The sequence below is a fragment of the Acomys russatus genome, chromosome 8 (genome assembly GCF_903995435.1).
Source record: "Acomys russatus chromosome 8, mAcoRus1.1, whole genome shotgun sequence".
In the NCBI taxonomy this organism is placed as follows: domain Eukaryota; kingdom Metazoa; phylum Chordata; class Mammalia; order Rodentia; family Muridae; genus Acomys; species Acomys russatus.
In genome coordinates this window covers 28926462-28951361 of record NC_067144.1, presented here as the reverse complement: position 1 = coordinate 28951361, position 24900 = coordinate 28926462, and the positions used below count along the sequence as shown (strand labels likewise).

General features: G+C 38.7%; 2 protein-coding genes across 2 annotated transcripts in view; one reads left to right on the top strand and one right to left on the bottom strand.

Moving 5' to 3' along the window:
* Slc9c1 (solute carrier family 9 member C1) overlaps nt 1-10807 on the bottom strand; it is a 28668-nt gene extending 17861 nt beyond the window's left edge. Inside the window, exons 1-5 of the mRNA XM_051150347.1 lie at nt 10654-10807; nt 9619-9719; nt 7309-7437; nt 6293-6458; nt 3092-3217 (exon numbers count right to left, since the gene is read on the bottom strand). Coding sequence (XP_051006304.1) covers nt 3092-3217; nt 6293-6458; nt 7309-7437; nt 9619-9719; nt 10654-10807 — 676 coding nt within the window. The remainder of the gene's footprint in view (nt 1-3091; nt 3218-6292; nt 6459-7308; nt 7438-9618; nt 9720-10653) is intronic.
* Nucleotides 10808-16369: 5562 nt separating this feature from the next.
* Nucleotides 16370-24024, top strand: LOC127193282 (OX-2 membrane glycoprotein-like). The gene is made up of 5 exons (XM_051150558.1): nt 16370-16397; nt 17898-18236; nt 18892-19188; nt 22385-22487; nt 23955-24024. The coding sequence occupies exons 1-5, from the start codon at nt 16370-16372 to the stop codon at nt 24022-24024; spliced, it is 837 nt and encodes a 278-aa protein (XP_051006515.1).
* The last annotated feature ends 876 nt before the right edge of the window (nt 24025-24900 follow it).

The window sequence follows — 24900 nt, the reverse complement described above, 5'->3', positions numbered from 1 at the left end:
ACACACATTCAGAATCTTATAAAATTGAACTCATAAAAGTAGAGAGAAGGATTACGGAAGCTGTGGGCTGGGTTGATGCAAGAGGAGAGATTAGTGTATTTTTTGTTAAAGGATACAATTACATACCAGTAATTGATACGCATACCAGTGTGCATGCAGTGACACACATCTACGTTAATGTTAACACTAGAGGTCACATTTGGGTAGATAGTGAAATCTTGGAGATAAAGGAATATTGTCAAGGAATATTATATAGGAAGTCTTAGCCTCATGGAGCAATTATTCTAGATCTTATGTAATATGGCTCGGATTGTTTAAAAAAAAATGCTTCTGAGTCAGTTATGACTTAGACCGAATGCCCCACATGGGCATATTTTGAACAGTTTGCTCAGATAATTTGTGGCACTGTTCTGGGTGCTGCAGGCCTCTTGGAGGTGGAGTCTCATTGGCTGAAGTAAGCCACTTGAGGTAACTCTGACTCCTGTCCTGTTCTCTCATTCCTTTCTTCATTGCTTGCAGCAAGCTCCCATCACTGCAGATCACATCAGTCCCCTGTGTTTTCCCATTATGATGGACTGCAACCTTCTGCAACCACAAACCAAAATCAGTATTTCCCCCCACACATTGTTTCTGTAAGGCGTTTTGGCTCTCTGCCAAGACAAGTCACATTTTGTGGGCCTGTCAAATTCATTAATACTTTATTGTTGGACAGTCTTACTTGTGATATTTTCCCGAAATCAGTTCTTCATCATATATTTCTCTATATAGTTCTTTGTGTTTCTCTGATTTCTTAAGGTCTAAAGACAGTTTTTCCACTATTTTATTGTTTATTGTTGATTTTTTTTACTTGCCCATTTCTTCATTTGTTTTGAGACAGTTTCATATAACCCCAGCTGGCACTGAATTCAATATGTGGTGAAGATTTCTAAGCCTGATCTTCCTGCCTCTACCTCTCATGTGCTGGCTAAATGTGAGCAATGAATCCTGAGACGAGGCTCTGGTGTGGTTAAATGAAGAAAAATGAGTTTCTTTATGAATCCTTGACTACAAATATTATTGGCAGGTAGGGCATCATCAATATGGTCAAGGTGGAGTAGAGCCCTTCATACCTGGCCTCATTCCTACAGCTAAAAGGAAAGGAAGACTCTTAGCCCTGCCCAGTAGAAAGAGGAATATTCCAAGAGATAGAGTATGGCAGAATTCTGTGAATGGCTCTGTGTTCAGCTGAGTCCAGCACTACCTGCCACTGGAAAAGAAGGAGAAGATGGGACCTGGAGAAATGGCTTCATGGTTAAAATCCCTGCTGCTCTTCTAGACGACCTGGCCTCAATTCTCAGTACCCTCATGGCAGCTCACAACTGTCTGTAACTCCGATACACTCACACAGACATAGATGCAAGCAAAATACCAATGTATATAACATAAATAAATTATAAGGAAGGAGAAGATGGTTTGTGGAGCATAAAAGAATAAAAAATCATCTTCTCAAGATATTCATAACTCAAAATGTTCCACTCTCTGGTTTCTGAGACCCTCTGCAGCATTATCCTAGTGTAGAATGTGGTGATTTGAGTGGGAATGGTCCCCAGGAGGTTCAGATATTTGAATGTTTGCCCACTAATTAGTTTCCAAGCTGTCATGGCCTGGGTAAACAGACACTGGATAATGTCCAAGTGAAAATACAATAAAAAGCATCTACCTAGACAGGTGTGGTAGTGTACACCTTTAATCCCAGCACATAGGAGGCAGAGGCAGGTGGTTGACTGTGAGTTCAAGGCCAGCCGGGTCTACAAAATGAGTCCAGGACAGCGATGGTGACACAAAGAGACCTTGTCTCAACCACTCTGCAAAAGCTACCCTTTAGTATTATCATGAAAAATATTTTTAACCATGGAAATCCTTAAGGAGTCCTGTGGTAGATGTAAACATGCTTTTGTTTTGATCCCAAGTGTGGGATGCGAAGCCAACTTGTATGAGGGTGTGTGATGTTTGCCCACTGGAAACAGACTTGTGAGAGGGCTAGGAAGGGAATTGCCTCGTGTGGGAGGATGCTCTTTGCCGGTTGCAAAACATCCTGTATGGACTATGAAAACGTATAAATAGTCCAAATAAAAAAGATCAATTGCCTTTGCATCACTTTGCGTCACCTGGCCGTCTGAGATGATCCTGGAGAATGCTTTGAAGTTCCAGGATCCAGCTGCTGTGGTTGTGGTCACTCTTGCTGAATTTCTGGTTTGCTGTTGAGCAGGTCTTCTGGAATCCTGACTATGAAGAGTGGAATTGTCCCAAGGAACTGAGTTTAAAATAGGTCTACATCTCCTGTCCCTATTAACCTTCTTTCTTTCCTGTCTAGGGTAGGTGGGTTATCATGAAGGTAGAGGCATTAAAGAACACCAAATAAAGTAGGTTTTAAAAAGATCAAAGCCCACAGAGTCCTGTGGAGCTCCTTCTCCCACTATCCACTGATTCAGTAACTGCACATTAAGACCAATATTACAGAGGAAGATGCAAAAAAATTTTGACCCGAAATGAGCACTAAGATGCTAGGGAGTGTGGAAAACATTAGATTTCTTCTCTTGGTTGATAATCTCACAGCTGCATAATTAAGATAATTCATTATCATATTTATCTGTTATTTATTTTACGTACACATATGCATATATGTGCATGCTCCCAGCTCTGTAGATGGATGAGTAGCTCACCTTTGCTCCTTTAGTGAACTCTAAGGAGATTGTGCCAGGCTGAGGAAGAAGGAACAGCCTCACCTTTTTAGAGGAACTACTAGCTTCCTTCTAAGCTGTTCTTTTTTCCCCTCTGGGTTGGAAGTACACAGAAGAAAACCAAATAACAGCAGCAGTAACAACCAAATCCCATCACATCGATGCTTGGATCCTGCCTGTTGAAAGATGCTCCTACAAACAGCCCCATGGGAAGTTTCACCTCAGCCCACAGCTCAGTCACAATAATGGTGAAGATCAAGTCACCATGGCAACACTTGATACTTTCATAAGCGTAATTTACAGTAAGATACAACATTCGTGACTATTTTAAGAAAACAATTCAGCTTTTAAGAAGTTAAAAGTATCCTTACCTAGGGTATGATTCACATATTTTGACTTGTAGTTGATGTGTACAACACCATTATATATAATTAGAGATATAACTGAGGTCAATAAACTCTCTCCATTAATTAAATTTGTGAGGCTTCTAGAAAGACCTAGCAAAGAATAGAAAAACCTCATTAATATTAAAGAATAGAATTGTGTGAGCATGGAAGAGGACATTCTTTACTATGCATTTGTGTCAACTAAACCATTATCATGTTGAAAAAAAAGCAAGTAAGTTAATTTATTTACCAACACCAAGTCTCTACCATCACAATCAAATACTAAATTAACTATAATCCAGTATGTTTATGAAAGGAATAAAATTAACTTAAGAATTTGTTCTTTCTCTCAAAGCATTAGCAATATCACAAAATAAATTAATGTAAATAATTTAATTACTTGACTATGTAGGTGAATGTCTTATAAGTCATATGTATTTAAGGTGAGTGATGACTGAAGAATAAAGCAACTTTATAGTCCAAGATCTTATATCACAGAATCAAGTGAAAATAACAAGATATCTGTCTACATATAATTAAAAACTGACTTTCTCATGTATTCTTTTTAGTGGCTTTAGCATTCAAATTCCAAGGACAGTGACAATTCTGATATGGCATATTTCCATCTTAATTTTCTTCCACTTATCATGGGATTCTAAGGCTAAGTATCTACCTGCTAGTTATACATCCTCTTTCCCATTAAACATACCTGTACTGACTAGATTATATGTCTGAGCCTCTTTAGTGGGATTTGGAAACCATAGGAGGTCAATGCTGGTACACAGGGTCATTCCTTATAGGAAACCTAATGTTAGTTTGTGGATAGAAGAAAGGTCTGGACACCGCATTCTTTAGATAACACCATTGTGTTAACACTCCAGTTCCTTGCTCTCCTGGTAGCCAGGCCTATTACTCTTCACACTACACCAACAGATTCAGTCTATGTGGCTACCAGATTGATGGACACAGGGACTTTGACCTCCTTTCTCCTGGACACCAGAACCATCATGGCAGGATCCCCTCACTGTGCTACTGCAGGGAAGTGGGAGGCATATGGGAGGGAAAATGTGTTACGTGGTGCCAAGGCACTCACTGTCAGCTGACTGTAGACTAGCGGGTAAACTAGGCAAGACCATCAAGCTTGATTTATGTTCTCAAAAGACCATCAAGCTTGATTTATGTTCTCAAAACTGTCACACCCATGTGAAATAATAAACAATTGTTGCTTGAAGGCACCATATCTGGGGTATTCATTAGTCAGCAAAACCTACTATTGTGTAATTACTCCAGTTCATAAAATATAACGAGTTTAGCAAACAGTGGCAGAAAATGAATAACAAATTGGGACACAAGGAAGGAAAAACAAGACAATACAAATATATTCATGCCTTCTGTGGACATGCACTCCCTAGGCATATCATTTTTTATATATTATATTATATTATATTATATTATGTTATGTTATTTGTATCTAATATATTATATATAATTTATAGCTAATATATTATATATAATTTATATACATATACTCTCTATCATTATATTATATATTATTATATTATGCATTGTATATTATATTATACATAATTTTTATATAATATAACATATATTAAATTATATATTATATATTTTATGTATATATATGTATATATACATATGCAATTGTATATGAGTTAAAGAAGCTCATAGAAGAACACATTTATTGAGTTTTAGGATATTGTAGGACAGAGACACAGTGCACTCAGCATACTGCTGGTGGGCAAGCATGAGGACCTTAGCTAGATCACCTGAACCCATGTGACAAATCTGGCCATATGCACCTGTCATCCTAGCACCAGGAAGGTAGAGACAGCCAGTTCCCTGGCTCCCTGACAAACCAGCAAAGCCAAGGGGGTGAGCTTCCAGTTAGTGAGAGACCCTGTCTCAAATGAGGTGAAAGGAGATCAGGATGATAATTTCTGAGGTTTGTCTCAGATCTCCATGGGCATGCGCCCACTTGTGCCTCAGCTTCACACACACACACACACACACACACACACACACACACACACACACACACACACAGAGAGAGAGAGAGAGAGAGAGAGAGAGAGAGAGAGAGAGAGACACACACACGTACTCACACGTACTCACAGGCACAGAATCTTGCTTTTCGAGACCAAGCAAAAGAAAATATCACTAAGAGAAAAACACTTTCTACAAATATGTTCTGAAAGACTCAAATTCAGAAGAACAATAAAATTCCAAAAGTAACAGCAAGATGCCCTATATTTATGAAGCAGCCTTCTGAGATACGACCAAATAGATTATTATAATTTAAAAAGACAAAAATTCAGTGGAATACTATGTTACAAGATTCAGAGATTAAAATAGGTGCAGAACATTCATATAGCAAAATAAATCCATTCTCCCTTTACAATCTGAGTCTCCTTGTCTTGAAGACTAAGCTTTCCTTTATTCATATATTTACACTGGACATATCTCTCATATTCTATTTCTACTTGCTAAGAGCTGACCTGTTCTATTTGCATGGCCCTAGAGTTGAAAATAAATTGAAAAAAGTAGTGTGTGCACATGTGTGTGGGTACCGAAGATTAATCCATATTAATATTCTATCTAAACTACAAATAATGGCCATTATTAAAAAGTGAATAAGAGGAAAACTGGCTATTTTTTCCTGTACAAGACTGTGGATGGATTATTTTTACTTTTCTGAATAATTTAATATAGTATTTTACTTCTAAATGTAGAATTGTCCATCCGAAAATAGTATATACCACAATAATTTTATGTCTGGTAATTTAATTGTATTTTATCCTTCTGGCATTTGGTTAATGTGACAGTGACTATGAAGGGCATTTTCAATGGCATTATCCTATTGACTGTCATCAAGAATAATGAATATTGAGCAAAACACCAAACGGACTACAGTGTGTACACAGTAATGTCAGTGCAAGGTAGGTGCTTGAATGACCCAACTCCATAATGGGAAACTGCTCTTTTTAGATGCAAGATGACCTCCCCTTAGGCGTTTCCTTCTCCCCTAAGCATCACTTACAGAACGTGTGCTAGTCCTCCATCTCTTCCAGTCCCTTACCACACCACTGCATGTGGTGAAAATTAGCATTGAGATGAGTTAGCTACAAAATATGTCGAAGGAAAAAGAGACAGGAAGGGGGTACTTACCAAGGTCTCTTATGGCGGCTGCAGTCAGCATAGGATCTGAGCTTATAAGAACAGCTGAAAAAAGAAACCAGGGCACATTCTTCAAAGATAATTTATTCACAGACTGCAGATACCAAAGTATTAAGATGTAATTAATCACAAATCCAGGAATTGTAATTACGAGTATCTGCAAAGACATTCGATGGTAGAAAGAACAGATTGGTTTTTCTTTCTGTTTTGAAAACCAGAAGACCAGAAGCTAGCAGTGTGGCCACCAAGCTCAATTCCCTAGAGCAACACCCCCCAATTCCCATCAAAAGAGATACAGGAAGTGGCTGAGCAGAGCTCTTCTGGGCTAACCTATACCACATTCACAGCACCGGGTTCTGTTGCTAGTGCCCGCCATCCCCCATGACTTCTGGTCAATTGTCTAACCTGCATGTGCCTGGGTATGCGTTAAAATGCATTGCTTCTACTGATGTTTAGGCAGGAGCCTTCTACTGATAAAACTATTTTAGTAGCATTGGAAGATGTGTGTGCACAGCTGCGTGTATGTGTTCAGGTGGGTTTTATCTCAAAGTCTTTCCTTAATAGAGCTATGGCAGCCACGGTGAGTTGATTTACAATTCCTCCCCCGAGTCTGCATTTTTGCTGTTCCCCACAGCTGTAGCTTTAGATGGTAGGGTTGTAAAACTGGACGTTTCTCATCTAATTCTTCCTTTCTTGAGACAACATACTTCATAGTCACATTCTTACAGATTCCCAGAGCTAAAAATGATAGTTGCATATGAAGTTCTGCCAGTAAAAATTGTCAGAATTGTTTTTCTTTCTCCACAGTTTTACCCTGAGTTTCGAGTATGCTAGAAAGAACACCGCCAATATATGGTTCCGACCCCCTGCCCTTAGGTACAAAGCTGAACTTACCACTCTGATACCCTATGCTCTTTTCTTTATTTTCTATTTAAGGAAGAATGTATAATCTGAAAATAATTAACATGGGTCATGAATGGGAAATAACATGGAAGCAGACTCGTTACCTGCCACAATAACTTTTGAAGCATATACAGATCCATGTCAAACGCAACGTTAAAGATGATTACTGGTGTAAATATACCAAAAAACATGTCTGGATCCATCCACTGTATGGTCTCTGCATATACCTGTATCTATTAATAGAAAATTGATTATTCACATATGTCCCCCCCCATTGTCACCATAGAACATGTGCCAGGGGCTCTTCACTAGCAGCAGAGAAAGAAAGTTTTGGAAAGATACCATGCCGCATGAGGCCTGAAGTCTTACTCTGCTGAGTGTTCAGAGCTTTCCACCTGGTTGGCAGGTGCCAACATCTGGGAGAGGAAAAGTTTATACACATCCCTGAGACCTTTTCAAAGAGCCAATAGAGAAAGCTGATTAACAGAGGCAGTTAAAGAACACAGTGCATTGACAAGTACAAAAGAGAAAGCATTTCAAGTAAGTGGGTTTTAACACATAAGAATCCATAGATGAATAAGTGATCCTATGAAGTCCGAGAAGCTACGTGGAGCCATATGTAATCCATATCTCTGAAAGGATGAGAAGACTAGCTGGAACAGACATGAGAAAGTTCTTGTGAGTAGTGAGCGACCTAGTGGTGTCTCTTCTGATGCACACTGACAGCGGCAGGTTGTATTAGGGGCATTCATTCAGCTCATGCAGCCTGCCACCTGTACACATTTCACCCGGCCTCCATGGCTCTGCCTGACGGAAAGTATAACCAGTGCCGGGCCCAACCCAAGACCCGCCCCATGGGGGAGAGACCACCCATGACACTATTAATGATGCTCTACTATGCATGCAGAAGGAGCCTATCAAAGTTGTCATCTGAGAGGCTCCACCCAGCAGCGGATTGCAACAGATGTGAGACTCACAGCCAAACACTGGGCTAGATGGTGAAAGCCTTGTGGAAAAGTGGGGGAGGGGGGAGGAGAAAAGAACATGGAGGTGACAGGAGCTTCACAAGAAGACCAACAGACCCAACTAACCAGGGCCCAGAGGGGCCATGCTGAGACTGAAGCACCAACCAAGGACCTTGCATGGACCTAGGTCCCGTACAAAGATGTAGCTGATGGGCAGCTCAGGCTTCATGTAAGTCCTGGAGTGAGGGCAGCAGGGCCTCTATCAGACATGGAGTCTCTTGTCAGCTTTTCAATTACTTCCCTCTGCCTCACCAGGCCACAGGGAAAGAGGACAAGTTCGGCCCTGGTGTGACTAGGTAGATAGGAAGATGGGTTCCCCTTTTTTTGAGGAATAGGAGAGGAGGGTGGAGGAGAGGGAGTGAGGCTGGGACTCGGAAGTGAGGAGGGATAGGGCTATGACCAGGATCTAAAGTGAATAAATTAACCTAATAGTTAGAGTACTGTGTTAGACACAAGGCCTCTTCTCTTGGAGGAGTTTTTGGAAGTACTTAAAATTGTACTTAAGTCAAAATCATGATTAGAGAAGTGAACAATTCAGTTTTGGTTCTTGCACAGAGAGATGACCTGTCTGTCATTTTCACACCAGTTCTTATACCCACGGAAACGACTGGCTAAAGTGGGCATTGGCTAAATACAGCTCTTGGGTTCACTTTCATTTCCTCTATAGAGGGTGAGACATAGACGTGCCCTTTCATTCACGTGTTGAGAACGCCTGCTTTAGAGCTACCATGACAGAGTTCAGTAGCAGGAACAGAGGTTGTAGGCCTGCATAATGTAAGCCATTTATATCAAGGCCTCTTAAAAAAAAAAAAACCTCTAACAAAAGTTCCTGGATTAGAGCACTCGTCAACGTGTCTACATTCCTTATAGTAAGTATGCCTTCCTATCTCTAGGATCTCTTCCTAATGTTGTCACTTCCTTATCTGAATGTAGTTTGTCTTTGTCATCTCCATTTCAAGGAATAGACTCAATTCATCCTCCTGGCTCTATCTTATCCTATATGTACTTAGAGACTGACATGTCTTATAGGAGACTTCTAAAACATTTTCAACTGAGGCAACACTATTAGATCACTTTCAGAATCATTTTACTCCCAGAGTTCTATGCTGGCAGCTCCAAGTTTCCCTAAGTGCCCATCTTCCTGGCTGAGGTCTTGTCTAAGCTTTCATTTCTGCTGTATGCTGAGCAGCTATACACATATTCACTTCCGACCACCTACGTGCTTTCAGACTGTGGCCTCTGTTCCTTCTGTCTTGTTACTTTTCTACATTTCAAGCACCCATTGCTTGAGTGAAGGGATCAGAGTCTTTTCCTCCCAAATTTTATTTAGTGTTCTTTGAATTTATGCAATTATTAGATATAATGGTGATACTCATTTATTATACATACCCGGGTAGATGCAAAGCTCAGAATTTCAAAACAGCATCCAATTAAAAATAGTATCACAGGAAGAGGAATTGGGAAATCTTTCAGATGCATGTTCAAAAATGCTGTGAAAGTATACATGTTACTCAGAGGCAATATCATATGTACACATTTTTACTGCTACATCTTATATGACTTCTAAATACAAAATAAAGTAGATTTGTATCTACTACTAATTTACTGTTTGTACGTGATCAAGACCCTCCCTCATGCTTAAAGATACGAAAAGATTAATCATTAATTTCTTTCAGATTTCTCCCTTGTGGCTTTCATGATAGATTGCATGTCTTTAGAGACTTTAGTTAAATATTGCTAGAAACCGTTGATTACACATGGTTTTATAACCACTAACTATAAACTGTGTTTACTTAGTTTGCCACCCTGCAGTAAAAGTGTAATTAGCTCTAACGGAACTTCCAGGCTTAGGAACAAAGAGAACCTAGCTATAATTTGCCCAACAGGAAAAAAATACCCTAGAAAACCCATACCAACCAGAAACTTTGTGCGCTCCACTTGCAATTTCTATGAACAGGTGTCACCAGAATGTAGAATGGCAACTACTTTAAAAATTTTTTTTTTTAGTATACTCTGTAAACAGGCCCAGGGAAGTGAAGAAAAACACTATTTCCAGTTTCTATGGTCCTCTTCTTTTTTCATAGCTTTATCATTTAGATAGACCTTTCCGGAACCTACTATTTAGACCTTTGATTCATCTATTTCCTTCAATTATACTGGTTACTGAGAGCTAAATCTGACCTTCTAGTCACTATACGTATGTTAACCTAACAGAAGTGAGGGACACCAATGACAAAGATGACACATCTCTGCCCAGGGGCAGTGTATTGTTTGACTCCTTCAGTTGAAAATATTATAGTAAATGTACGGATTTAGGTAAAAAGCTGTAATTTCCTATTACTGTTACTTTCCTTAGTTCTATATGATATTGCCTACAAGATGTATCCATAAACTTAGACTGAGGAGGTGGGTGTCTTAGCTTACCTCCAATAGTACAGATCAAAGACAGTATCAGGATGATTTCAGGAAGGTCCCGAGGAGTGCTCAGAAACACACTTTTGAGAAGATTCAGCCATGCGTTAGTAAGTTTGACAGTTTGGATTGCAGTTAAGTTCTCGGCACTCTCTTCCATCACCATGATGGAAGTCCGTGGCAGAATCCGTCTGCCTCTAACCCTGTCTCTCTGCAAAACTCAGAGGGGATCAAAGTGAATAAGAATTTCCTTCTTGGTGTCCTCCTAAGGCTTTTCTAAAAGACAAGAAAATCACATATTACTCCTCTAATTATCTCAAGTCCTCACTCATGCTCTATAAACACCTGGGATGCCTCTCCTTTCTGTGGTACTTCCAAATGAAATGAGAGGTAAAATGCGGAATCCCAGGTGATCATAACTAGTTAGAGATGCAGTGTACCCTTTCACAGGCCCAAGTGCTACCCAGTCATTGCCCTCCCTGCACCTGTGAAGCTACCCAAGAGGCCTCTTCACAGAACCCTTCTCCCACCATTGAGACCACAAGCTGGGGTAGGTTAGTCATTTCTGGGAATGAGACACTCCTTAGTTTATTCAACTGTCTGAACTGATGAAGGAACCATTTGACTTTCATGTTAATTTTAACCAGACATCACTTAATAGACCACGTGAAAAGGACTTTTCCTTTTTTTTTTTTTTTTTTTTTTTTTTTTTTTTTTTTTAATCACAAGTGGAGTACTGGCAGGGCAAGAGTCTGACAAGAGTTTAAAACTATGATCAATAGCCACATCCAGAGACTTATCTCTTCCCAAGGTCAAATAGTTTTACATTATACAACGTTAACTTCCTTCAAGAAATTATATCTTGTGGGGTGAGACAAGGGTACCTCATGCCAGGCTGACCTCAGCTATACATTATACAATGTTTGCAGTGACTGGACCACACATGCCCAAACTCCATGATCAAGCTCCCTTGACACAGAAGTCGGCCAGCTTCTCTTTATAGTTTGAAAGCCTGTTTTCTCTAACTTGTTGACTTACTTTCAATTCTGCTTAATTTCCTAACCACACAGCATTTATTATTTTCTGAAATCCCTTAGGAAGCTGTAACAACGTGCAGAATGCTGAGCAGATGTCCCAGGTGACTTTAATATGTAGTTACTTAACAATCACTGTGACTCTCCCAGACCAAGGGAAACAATTGCTCAGTTTTCATTCTCAAAGCCAAGTTCTGATTTTGGTTAGGTGTTGTGACAAATACATCTATAATCAGAAATACATCTTTAGTCAACAGATTTTGCTACTTGTAGCAGTTAGAGTAATCACTTACCATGTGAAACCATGGCACACCTAACATGATGCTACAAAGAGCTTCCTATAAGATCTGCACTTTGAGTCATTTTTGAAAAGGTCTATGGGATAAGGATTTCCTATAAATTGGGTGAATACGGGACAGTTCTGTCAGTGGCAATCTCAATAAATCTTATGAACAGTTAGAACAAGTTAAGTAAACGATACTGTGGTGATTATAAAAAGCAGTAAACAGCTTGTTGTTAAGTGAGAGTGGGGATGTATGGATTCGCAGGACTCACATGAGGATCTTGTATCTGTATCACCAAATGTATTAATTATTTACTCATGGTTGAGACAGGCTTTCACTGTGTAGCTCTAGTTGATCCCAAATTCATAGAGACCTGCCTGCCTCTACCTCCATAGATCTGAGCAAAAGTTATGTGACCCTACACCTGACCATTTCATGTATAACCTTGGTGTGCTTTGGGACTGTTTGTGTATAATAGAACAACTTGTACTAGTTAAGAGCACATCAGTCAGGCTACCAGAATGATGAGCCCTGACTATAAGTAAGGATCAGGCCAGATTCTAGAGTTGGTGACGTGTGTGTGTATGTGTGTGTGTGTGTGTGTGTGTGTGTGTGTGTTGTGTGTGTGTGTTTTCATTAAAGAATATATACTTTTCTTAATGTATTAATAGCTTGAGACAATAAGGCTGAGTATGTGGCTGAGTTGCTACAAGTCTTGCTTAGTATGCACAAAGCCTTGGCTTCAATCCTCAACATAGCAGAAACAAACTAAGGTGATACACGCCTGTACTCCCAGGACGAATCAGAAGTTCAAGATCATTCTTAGTCACAGAGCAAACTCAAAGACTGATTTATGAGAGCCTGTCTCAAATATATGAGAGAGAGAGAGAGAGAGAGAGAGAGAGAGAGAGAGAGAGAGAGAGAGAGAGACGGACAGAGAGACAGAGAGGGACAGAGAGACAGAGAGAAAGAACTTGAGATTGATCTGGAAACTGAGCAAAAGCACTCAGCTATGTCTCTTGAGTAAAAAAACCCTTCATCTCAACAGCAACACAAATCACTTGAAAAGATATATATATATATCCTGGCATTACACTCAGAGGTGAAAGCAATTGGTCCAGCGTGCATCCTGGGGCTTGGGAATCAAACAGGTTCCATTGTGATTTTCCTTGTGTGCCTGTAGAAGCTGGTACAACTGAGGTGAGTCTGGTTCTTAACTGTAGATGGTCCCATGCACATGGTCCCATAAACTTGTTTTCTCATTTCTAAAATCATTTGAAAACCTAGTGTCTACAAATTCAATTCTAATAAATTATTTCATAAAATTATATAATTACTGAAATTATTATTATTTCTGAAATTCAGGGATACTGGAGATTAAGTTCAATACAATTTTTTTATGTGGTGTTCATGGTGTGGTAAATGTTTAGGCAACAAATTTGGAACTTTGACTTAAAATATACTAAACAGATGTCTCCCAAGAAAGAGCTTTATCTTAAATTAGCTTATAAATACTAATATTGCTATTATTTAATGTTTAAAAAGATATGTATAGAAAAGCTACAGTGAGACCAACCGGACTCAAAGTACATTTAAAACTTCTTCAGAATAAATTGGCTTTAAACACTTTAATAAATTTTATGGGTCTAAATCTCATTATTGAAAAAATAATAATTTTGTAAATATTTTCAGACATTATTTCACCAATGAAATGCTTCGTTTTTGGTTGTGAGTGGAGATATTAATGTCTGTCCTTTCAAAAATGGCATGTAGATTACTCTTACCAGGCAGTGAGCCAAAGCTCAGAGATTCCCTTTCTCATAGCACGAAGGTCACATTCATTTACTTTGTCCCTGAAGACTTTTTTTTTTTTTTTTTTGCCATTACCATTTCTGTAGGAATGTGGAGACAGAACCATCTCAAGGAGGGTGCTGTGGGTCCCTACTCGTATGAGAGAGCTGTGGAGCTCATGCCTCATGACTGGGGGTGGATCCAACCCTCAGTCACTCAATGTCTGCTCAGTGAACTTAGTGACATTAAGCTGCCTTCCTACTCACTTACCCTGAGCAGTGAGGTCTACTCCTCAGTGTTGCTGGTCACTCATAATGACCAGGCCTGGTTCACATCCTCCCAGCCCACTTTCTTTTAGGGCATGACGTCTTGGTACCTCATCAATGAGAAATCATTATCCACGTGGCTGTAAGTAGCTTTGAAAGAACTAATATGAAAATTATAGTGGAGGAGGCACAAGGCAGAAATTCACCACGAGGCAGTTGATACTAGGGAGTCTTTGCTGGCAACGAGAAAGGCAGAAATAGTAGTCAACTTGAAAGCTAAATGCTGTGGCTTCCTTTGGTCCTCCAGGAAAGGAGGCTCAGAGACCACGTATCAGTGAGAAAGACCAACTTCCAGAAAGAGAAACAACAGGATGGCTCACCATTTAGAGCCGGGATGTGTCCCAGAGAATGTGAGAAGTACACATCAGGAACATCCTCTCACTCCAGGAACAGTCCAAAACCAACTGCAACCTCACTGACAGTTACTTGCACCAAGCTCCGCCCCTACTGTCTGCCTATTGGCTGTAGGCTTGTAACTTCCGACTTGATTGGCTCATAAAAGATAGCATCTTTTTTTTTTTTTTTTTTTTTTTTTTTTTATACTAAAGGCATTTAAAACTACAAAGCTGAGGTTATTTAAAAAGCAATAAGGAGTCATGAAAAGAAACCTCCAGAAACTATTATTATGTACATTTAAGCTGCGGCATAGTGAATTTCTGGCCATGAGTCCATGGACAGTGTTTTCTCTGAATTCAAGTAAGAGGAAGTCTTCTGGATAGGGTGCAATTGCAAATACTTTGGATGCAATCAGGAATTTTGGTTGCTGAGCTTGCAGCTTGGTTCTGGGAACATAAGAGAATGCAATCTAGACAGACCAGAAACATAGCTTCTTATTCACTCTGCAGCAAGCGTGAAGGTGGTTTCAGGTGACATATCTTTTGAAATATATATAAAGAATAGTTCATTGAAATTATTTACCAGCCTTACTGTGCAATCAAGTTTTATATGTTTGCATTCTAGCTTGTATTCGTAAGTCTAGAGGTGCAGAGCTTGTAGGGTAAATGTGTATATTCTAAGTTGTGGCTAGTTGAGATTCAAACCAATGATCCAGTATTCTAAGAAAATATTTCGGGAGAAATTTTGTAATGCTTTCAAACTCGAGGTCACTTTTTTGGGATGTAGGAGATCATTTTATATTCTGACTCACATGCAGATTCTGTGAGAAGGAATAAAGAGAGAAATGAAAGACTGGGAAATGCCAGAGTAAATGCAGAGGAGTACCCTTTACCTTGTCCTCTGGGCGATCAGCTTTTACACACACACACACACACACACACACACACACACACACACACACACACACTCACACACACACACACACACACCCTACAGCTCCAAATGATGAGGATGAATGAAGGGAATTATCTCGAGTTAACAATGTAAATCCATTTTTGCAGATGGTCAAAGAATATAAAATGATTTTCTGGCTGACAACCTACTTATATGGTTTTAATAAAATAAAAGTTAAGATTATTTCTGACTAAACATTTATATGTAAATTATAAGGATTGAATACATATCTTACATTAGAGGTATATATGCATTATTAAATGAAATAACATGTGTATATTTACACTTACAGGAAGATTATTGATATTGACAGACACTCATTCAATGGGTCTCATAAAGACTTTCTTTTGAGTGGACCATGTAGTGTGACCATAGTCACATCACACAACTTCTCCTTTCTCTCTTTTCTCCTTTTGGTTTCTCACTACCGTCTTTCTTTTCCACAGACTCCTTCTGCACTCTAGTTACATATTGAGATGCATACATATGGTTTACACATCTATACTAAACCTAAGACACACAAGTTGGAGAACACTTGACATTTGTCTTTCTGAGGCTGGCTTACTTTGCTTGCATGTTGATGGCTGGTTGCATCCATCTTCCAGCAATGTCATTTGTTAGTTATTAATTTTAATGCCATTCATTATGAATAAGACTCCACTAAGCTATATAGAACTCAGACAGGTGTTCAGAATGAGTCGATGAACTGAAAGATGTGCAGCATGACATTGTGGGAAAAGTAACTAAAAAAGAGAGAGAGAAAAAGAAGTAGATGAGTGGTTAATGAATAATCTTTTTGGCGTGAAACAGAGAACCAGGAAATTACAGCTCCTTTGGAAGTTCAGCTAGGAAGAAAGATATTGTGACTGTTAGTTAAAAAAAAAAGAAAAAAGAGAAAGAAAAAGAAAAAGAAAAAGAAAAGAGAAAAGAAAAACAAACAAAGAAAAAAACCTTTCATCCAGATTCGATGGACTTTTCACTTCATTGCATTCTTCATCTCATCATGCTTCCTCTCTGCACACAGGAATCAGGTAACTCTTTACTTTCTTTTACAAATGTTTAGCTGGAAGCCAATGGCAAACAAGAACCAGGCTGCTCTTACTACTACTACCCAAGAGTGCAGAGCGATGTCTACTTGGTTCTGCATGTTAATCATAGACATACATAATCACACAGCTAGCAAATCATTTAAGGTGAACATATTTGAAACAATGGCTATAGAAAACAGGAGAACGGTGAGAATGAAGGCAGGCATACAGCTTCTGAGGTATGTACAACTTGCTGGAGCAGATGCTTTCCTCTATGTCTGTTTTATGTAACTATAAAGCAAAATATCTCTTTACAACATCTGTCTGTTTCTTTGAATTATCCCTGTGCTCACAGTCAAGCAGTGTACGTATGGTTTAAAGTTGAGAATGTCTTGTTTGAAGGCTCTTCTTGCTCATTAAGACATTTTTGTTATTGGGCAAGCCTATAAATAATTTGCTTTATGGGTTTGTCTGTCGTTATAAGCTGACCTAATTTAAGAATTTAATGAATATCAGCTTATTAGTTTCTGCTCATTTTGAGTGCCTGAATTTATAGCATTTAACCCATCAGTTTTCTTCCAATTGAGGTAATAATTATGCTCGTTAAGCATTGTGGTGAGTGGTCCAGAGAGGTGGCTCAGTAGTTATGAGTTAAGAGCAAATAGTACTCTATTTGAGGACCCTAGTTAGGTCTGTTCTAAGCACCTCCATCAGGGGTCTCATAAACACCCATCAACCCAGCCCCAGGAATCCAAGACCTCTTCTATTCTCTGTAGGTAACTGCACTCAAGTGCACATACTCCCACTACAAGAATCACTAAAAACCTAGAATATTTCTGTAAAAAATAATCAAGGAGAGGAAATGAAAACAACAGTAAACTCAATAGGGGCTGGGGTTTAAAGATACAACTTCTGCTTAGTGTGATGTAGGTCCTGGGTTCAATCCAGCAACAAGTATGATAAATAAATAAATAAATAAATAAATAAATAAATAAATGAATGAATGCACAATTAGGAATTCCTATCTCAAGAGAGAGTTGAAATTATAGACAGAAAAACCAGGGAGCAAATGATGTTGAGGGGCAAAGCAGTACAGATACTGTTGTGAAATCATTGGCGGACACTGGTTGTTACCTTTTTCCCTTTTACTAGTTTGGGTTTTTATATGTATTATTCAGTCCTTCTCTGAAGACAAGGAACAAACTGCTTATGGAAAGTTAAATGTTTGTGAAATTTGAACTGTCAGAAGACCTCATGCTCTTATTTTATTCAACAGTGTGGGGGCAGGTAACCTCAGTTAAACCTGCTGTGGAGATGAAATGTTGAGTTGCAGAAAGGTAAGATTACTAGAAGACCGGAATCCTACAGATCATCCCATGTAAAACACAAGCACAGCAATGATTCTCTCCCAACAACAAACCTGCCACACATGTTTGAGACATTCCTTATGTTTTGTACAGCTTAGATTCACTACACTGATTTTGAAAGCTGTTTGATTTTCAGAGTCATTGCAGAGGATAAAGCATAACAACCAGGAGACAGCTGTCCTGGGAGGAAACGTGACCATTTTCTGCAACTTGACAACTCTGGCAAATGTTGAGCAAATCACCTGGCAGAAAATCCAAGGCCATTTGCCTCAAAATATTGGTACTTACAGCCATAAATACGGAGAAAAGATCCTCCCACCATATGTAAACAGGCTACACTGCAAGATCCTGGAACCCAGTGCCTCCTTCATAACTATCCGAAACCTGACATTTGAAGATGAAGCCTGCTACAAGTGTCTGTTTAACAGCTTTCCACATGGCAGCCATGGAGAAAAAACCTGCCTTACCATTTTAGGTACATAATGTTATGTTGGGGCCCATAATGGGGATAAATATTATGGATTTATAGCCTTTAAGGACATCATTCAGAGGAGGGCGTTAGACGATGAGAAGCTAATGGTGATGAGTCAAGATTACTTAGACAGGAGAGAAAGAATGGAGGCCAATGGAGATTGTGTATTCAGGCAGGACCTTCTCCCACCTCACATCATTTCTTTATGTTATACTGCACTGGCTTCCATTAAGTGGAGAATACACAAGAAGAGTGATAGAATGTTGCTATTAAAGCAAGGAGAAAATATGAGAGAAAGAAAGAGAGAGCAGACAAGACTAGGGAGAGGTGAAAACTAAGGGAATTAGGGTTTTCAGTCTACAAATAAGAAAAATGTCACAGAACTAGTGGGAACACCAGAGTTTCTTATTATGTCGCTGTAACTGTGAAGTGTTGGGATGTGTATATATATATTTAACAGTTAATGGAAGTTGAGACAGCAATCAGTGAATGGAGGAAAGATATTGGAAGTTTTATGACATGTGCTGGGAGGTACCCGATAGGGATATGTTTTCAGTATTTAGGTGTCATATGAAAATTGGAGAAATATCATCCTTTAATAGCAGAGAATGTGGTATAACTTGCTTTTGTATTAAATTTGTATCCTTCTCTGCCTCAGCTGTATCTGACTTAATAACTGAACTCCAATCAGTTCCTGGCTCTGAAGATCTCCATAACCTTCAGTGCTCAGCTATGGGAAAGCCTGCCCCTGAAATCTCCATTTACCCTTCACAAGTCATAGTGCCCACAGAAGAGTACTTTGTTCAGAACCTCAATGCCACGGTGACTGTCACTAAAATCTACAACATCTCCTTGAAAACTGTGAAATCCTTGGGTCTCCAGGACCTGGTTGTGTCCATGACTCATCCTCTAAAACAGGAAGAGAAGATAGTTTCTCTGCCAGTAAATCAAGAAAGTAAGTAAAAGTGACAGAGAAATCAAAGGGACACTTGATGCTGCATATGGCTTATGTGTAAAATGCTTGCTGCAGAAGCAGGGAAATGCAAGTTACTGGATTTCCACTCAAGTGTGCAGACGTTCATCAACATTGTGATGCCTGTAGACCACCAGCTTTTCATTTGACCTTTATAGCCCAGAGCTCATTACATTGTATACCTTGATCTTTATTTATGAATGTGTTTCAAATTAGTGTGTACATGTCAGTCTTCAGATGCTAAAGAAAACAGACACCCATTCCAGTGAAATATTGCCCTTCTTAAAACCATGGCCTTTATAACACAAATATTGCCAGTAGGTGAAAAGTGTTACAGGATTTCATCACCACCTCTTTTTTCTGGGCATTCTCTTAGAATCGGATAGATATGGATATGAAAAACTTGAGATCTTTATGTTTACTAAACTTCAGATGCCAAGCTGTGGGGACAAGAGTGCTAGGACAAAACTCAGTGTTAAGCATGAACATTGGACATATAAGGAGCTTCATTATCAGAATCTACTGTATGTGATCCAAAGTATTCTCCAAGGGAGAAAAAGGCTTAGAAGATTAAAGAGACCACCCAACTAATATTAGTGGCACTGTGTTTGAGGTAAAGATAGCAGTACATGAATTTTATAAAACAATGAAGTAAAATGGTTTCTTCCTTCCAAGTATACATTGACAAGACAAGCAGTTTATTGCAAGTAGAAGAGAAGGACAGGAGGCTCTGTGCATTTCTTTGTTCCCTGTTGTGCAGCAGTCCAGGCCAACAAGTTTTCTAGGCCCTCACTTGGGGACACAGTGGGCAGAAAACCTCGGGCTGTCAGTCTTGTTCATCTACTGTCTATTGACAGTTTTCATGAAACGTCTGTAATGACTAGGAGGTGAGAAGCTGCAATGATGTGACATGGTTGAGGAGACCTGTTCTACTTTATCCCAATATTAGGATATGATGATTGACATTTGGATTCTATAAAGTCAGAAGTCCAGTGAGAAATGTGCAACTTGTCGATAATTTGGTCACATCAGCTCAGGTACCAAGGAAAACTACTAACCCTCAGTACATTCTGAACGCCTTCTCATCTCACTGAGAATTTTCTCATGTTATTTCAATTGATTTGTTTTATAAACCTCTCATTAAAGGTACATTATTACATGATAAGTTAGATTTTTACTTCATTCTAATATCCACGGCTTCTTTTCTTTATATTATCTGGGAGTTTGTATAAACAATTTCTTTAAGTTATTTTATGTAATTTCCTTTCTTTTCAGAAGCGAGTTTTTAATATAAATTTCTGTTTTCAACTTAAAATAAAAATTTTTCATTTTTATTAGTGAATTTATATCATTGTCAATTTCACACATATATATAATGCATTCTTATTCTTCTCTTCTTTCTTTTTAAAATTTAAGTTAATTTATTGATTATTCACTTTACACCCTAACCACAGCCTCCTCCCTCCTCTCCTTCAGGTCTCACTCTTCTCTGTATCTCCCCTACTCTAACCCTCAGAAATGGAGAGCAAACCCCAACAGCTATCCACCTCAGCACATCAAGTCACATCAGGGCTGAGGGCATCCTCTTCCACAGTAGCCTTCCAAGGCAGTGCCACATGGGGGAAATGATAAAAAACATGCAAGAAAGTCCTGTCCGAGACAACCCCTCATCCTCTTATGAAGGGACCCACATGAAGACAAAGCTGCCCAATGGGTACAATGTGCAGGGAGCCTAGGTCCTGTCCATATAGGGTCTTTGGTTCAAACTTCAGTCCCCACAACTCCCCTGTGTCCCGGCTAGTTGGCTCTGCTGATTTTCTTGTGGAGCTTCTATTCCCTCCAGGTCTTCTGTCCTTCTCCCACTCAACTACAAGGCTCTCTGCACTCAGCCCAATGTAAGGCAGCCAACCCCAGACACTACTGAAGACCATTTTCTCTTTCTTAAATCCTTCCTACTCTTATGATTTCACACCCATACCTCTTCTCCCAGCTACTCACTATCCTAGGCTTATAACTTTTGATTTTGCCCTATGACCCACTTCTAACCAGGGCCGTCATTGGAAATATCCACTGGAGACTAGGTGTCACCACTGGATGGAGACACAACTGATGGCAAGGTTTCCCACTTTCCAGGAATGTCTCAGCAGCCAGTAGTTCAGCATTGAGTGGTGGGAAATTGTGACTCCTGTTCCACCCAGGCTTGGCTATCTGCCGATGGGCTAAAATGCCTGTTCTTTCAAAGACTTTTTCATTAACTACTTTAAGGAAGATTTTTCCTTTTCAGCTGTATCTGGAAATAATAACCTGAAAGTCTTCTGTCATTTTCTGTTTCACCAATTGTCTTCCTCCTTCACATTAGAAGCTTATTTTCTGCTTATGTTACACGTTTTCTAAGTCTGTGTCCTTACAAGCTCTTGGCACTGATGGTCAGGTCAATATTTCTGCTGTTTTTCATTAAACCATTTTTATATTGATGCTTTTTAAAAGGATTTTCAAGAAACATTAGAAATCAGTATTTGTGTTATGTTTGTTTCTTGAAACTGAACTTGGCTAGCTCCTTTTCTTGGTCAATTGTCCCAACTCATAAAACTTGATTCTATGAATTAAGTACAATAAATATAATTTGTATATCTATTGCCTGTGTTATTATAGATAATTTTAACGATTTATTAAAATGCAGGCATCAATGATAAGTAATTTTTCAGTTCAGAAGAAGGTTATGCCTTGCTTAGTCATATGTTAAATATTAGGAACATGAATTCTTGATTCTGGTGAACTTCTGTGTGTGGTTTTCTGCTTTGTTGAAATTGCCTACAGAAAAGAGTTTATATTCCAGTGTAAAATTCTCCATGTTTAATCTACTCCACCTATCTAAAATGGCTATGTAGTATCATATTGAAAATGAATAGTAAAAAATAGACAACTGTATCTGTGCAGTCAAAAGTAAAGCCACCATGCCTTGCTGAAAGACACGCACTTTCCTAATTATATCCAGGGAAGAAGAAATTGCTATCTAGAATCTTACTTTTTGCTCAGTGGCAATTAGAAAGCATCTTATAGAGTAGATCTGAATATCAATTAAGCTGTAGAAAGTCAAAGAAAAGCTTTACAAATTAAGGCCCCAGGATAGCAGTGCAGTGTAGCCAGAGAAATAATATTTCTGGTTTGTGTTTTTCAGGTCATTGCTTAATTTGGAGGACAACAGCAATTATATTCATCATTTTGTTTGTCATTTCATGTATCATCAATATTGCTCTCTATTTTTATTTCCAAAAGAAAAGGTAAGGTATAAGCTAATGTGATTTGACAAAAACAATAGGTACCATAGAATAATCTGGGAATATTGTTTTTTAAATACTCTGAAGGTCTGAAAAAAAATCCACCCTGAAGAGAGTAGTGAAGGAACACCCTTTTCCATGTGATGGAAAATCTCTGACATCAGACAGTTATAAAAGTAGAACACTGACAAAACATTTTTATGGTGAATTGAGCTTAAAAATTTTTAAAAGAAATTTATCTTTATTTTATGTGTATCTGTGCTTTGATTGTGTGTACCTATTCCCCACATGTGTGTCTGGTGCCTATGGAGGCATGAAGAGAGTACTAAAACTCGAGTTACAGGCAGTTATGAAACCTCCATAAAGGTTCAGGGAATAGAATAAGCAACAAATGCTCTGAACCGCTAAGTCATCTCTCCACCCCAAGTTCAAGACTCTTATTGGTACAGATTTTCACAGGAGACAGCATAGAGCCAAGAGCAATGAGTAAGGGGAATACCTGAGTGATAAAAAAGAAAAACAAACGCTGAAAATGGAAGCCTGAGGTAGGTCCAACTGAGGCATAAGGTGAAACAGAGACCTTATTTTATAGCATTAATATAATACTCACCCATTTGTCCAGCTCCCCTGGTGGACAGCAATGCATGATGGGAAATAAATGTAAATAGGAAACTATTAGGCAGTGACAATAAAAACTGTAGACATAATTGGAGGCATAGCATGTGATTTGTTTTACTGTCACAATATATTATTTAAATTTATAAAACCCTGTGAAGTTTTTGTGTTGCACCATCTCAATCCAAGGAAATGTTTAAGACAAGGAAGCTTGAGAATCTGGTCTATATTCTAGAATGCTCTTCCACTGGGATGTGGGAGAGATGCCTGAGAAGACAAGAACGAAGGGGCGTTTTGAAGAGAAGGCTACACTAGTCTGGATGACAAATGATAACTCTCTATATGAAAGAAGTAAAAAAACAGAGGGAGAGGGATTAAGGTTATATTTAGAACAGGAAGATTTCCTGAGTGACAAGTGTAGAGAAAGAGAGGAAAGACTTATCTTACTCACGGTAAGCATTTTAGCATTAAAGGAAACTTGTGCAAACTGTGTAAGAACAGAGGAAGAATGAGATTTGAAGGGAGGATTTAAAATTCTTTTTGAATACTGTAATTTTTAAAGGTCTCTTTTACACCCCAGGGGGTATGTTAATTAAATAGTTACGTGTATGATTCTATGGTTTTGGAGCAGAGGATATGTTTTTTACTGTAGATGATATGGTATCTATAGAGATAGTTAATAAACTATTGCTCTAACTACTTTAAAGTAAAAACAATAGGCAAGTTCTAGTATTTTGGTGAATTGCTCAAGAGAATTTGTGTATGAAACTCTCAAATTCTAACTGACATCCTGCTCATACAATGTGCTGCCATGAGTGGAAGGTTTGGTCAATGTCCTGCTTATTTCTGTAACAGCATCATGGTATCTCTAGGTCAGAGAACATCTGTGGACAATTATCAGAAGAGACGTGTAACCCGCCAGTGAGCACACTACCATCAGAGTCTGACAACTTAATGAGCCAACATCATAAGACAGAGAGAATTTCAAGTATGCAATATGATTTCTGTCACTAGATATGTGTTATGATGTAACAGTCCAAATTAAATCATGCATTGGCTATCAGCAATTATCATTTTTGAAATAAGTGGAGACAAATATTTGCTTTGATATATAATCCTATTCCAGGAGGAGTAAATTCAGGTAATGTCTTACTAATATTAATGTCTTTATGTTTTGAAATTTAAATTGGATTTATTGAACTGATTGAACATAAAAATTATAGATGTTTCTGGAGTACTAAGTATGTCTTGATAAGAGATTAAATATATCTATTTACTCAGACTATTTTTTCATGTCTAAAACCTTTCAAGTCTTTTCTACTAGGTTTTAACACAGCACAAGCCAACAGTGGCGGCCCATACCTTTAATTCCTACTATCAGGAATCAGAGGCAGATGGATCTCTATGAGTTCAAGGACAACCTGGCCTGTAAATAGAGCTCCAAAAAAGTCCCAGATGTACAGAGAAACCCTGTTTCAAAAAAAAAAAAAATCTATGGGCCCTGAGCTGCATGCTGTCCCAGAGCTCCATTGTTTGGCCATTTTCAGGCAAATTGATGAAACTAGAAAACATCATCCTGAGTGAGTTAAACCAGACCCAGAAAGACATGCATGGTATGTACTCACTTATAAGTACGTATTAGCCATAAGGTACAGAATAATCATGCTATAAAGCAGAGCCTGGAAGCTAAGTAAGAAGGAGGGCCCTTGGAAATCTGTGTAGAGGGGGAAATAAACTAGGCATTTGAAGTAGATTGAGGGAGGGGACATGGTAGGACAGGGATAGGGCTTAGAGGATGTGT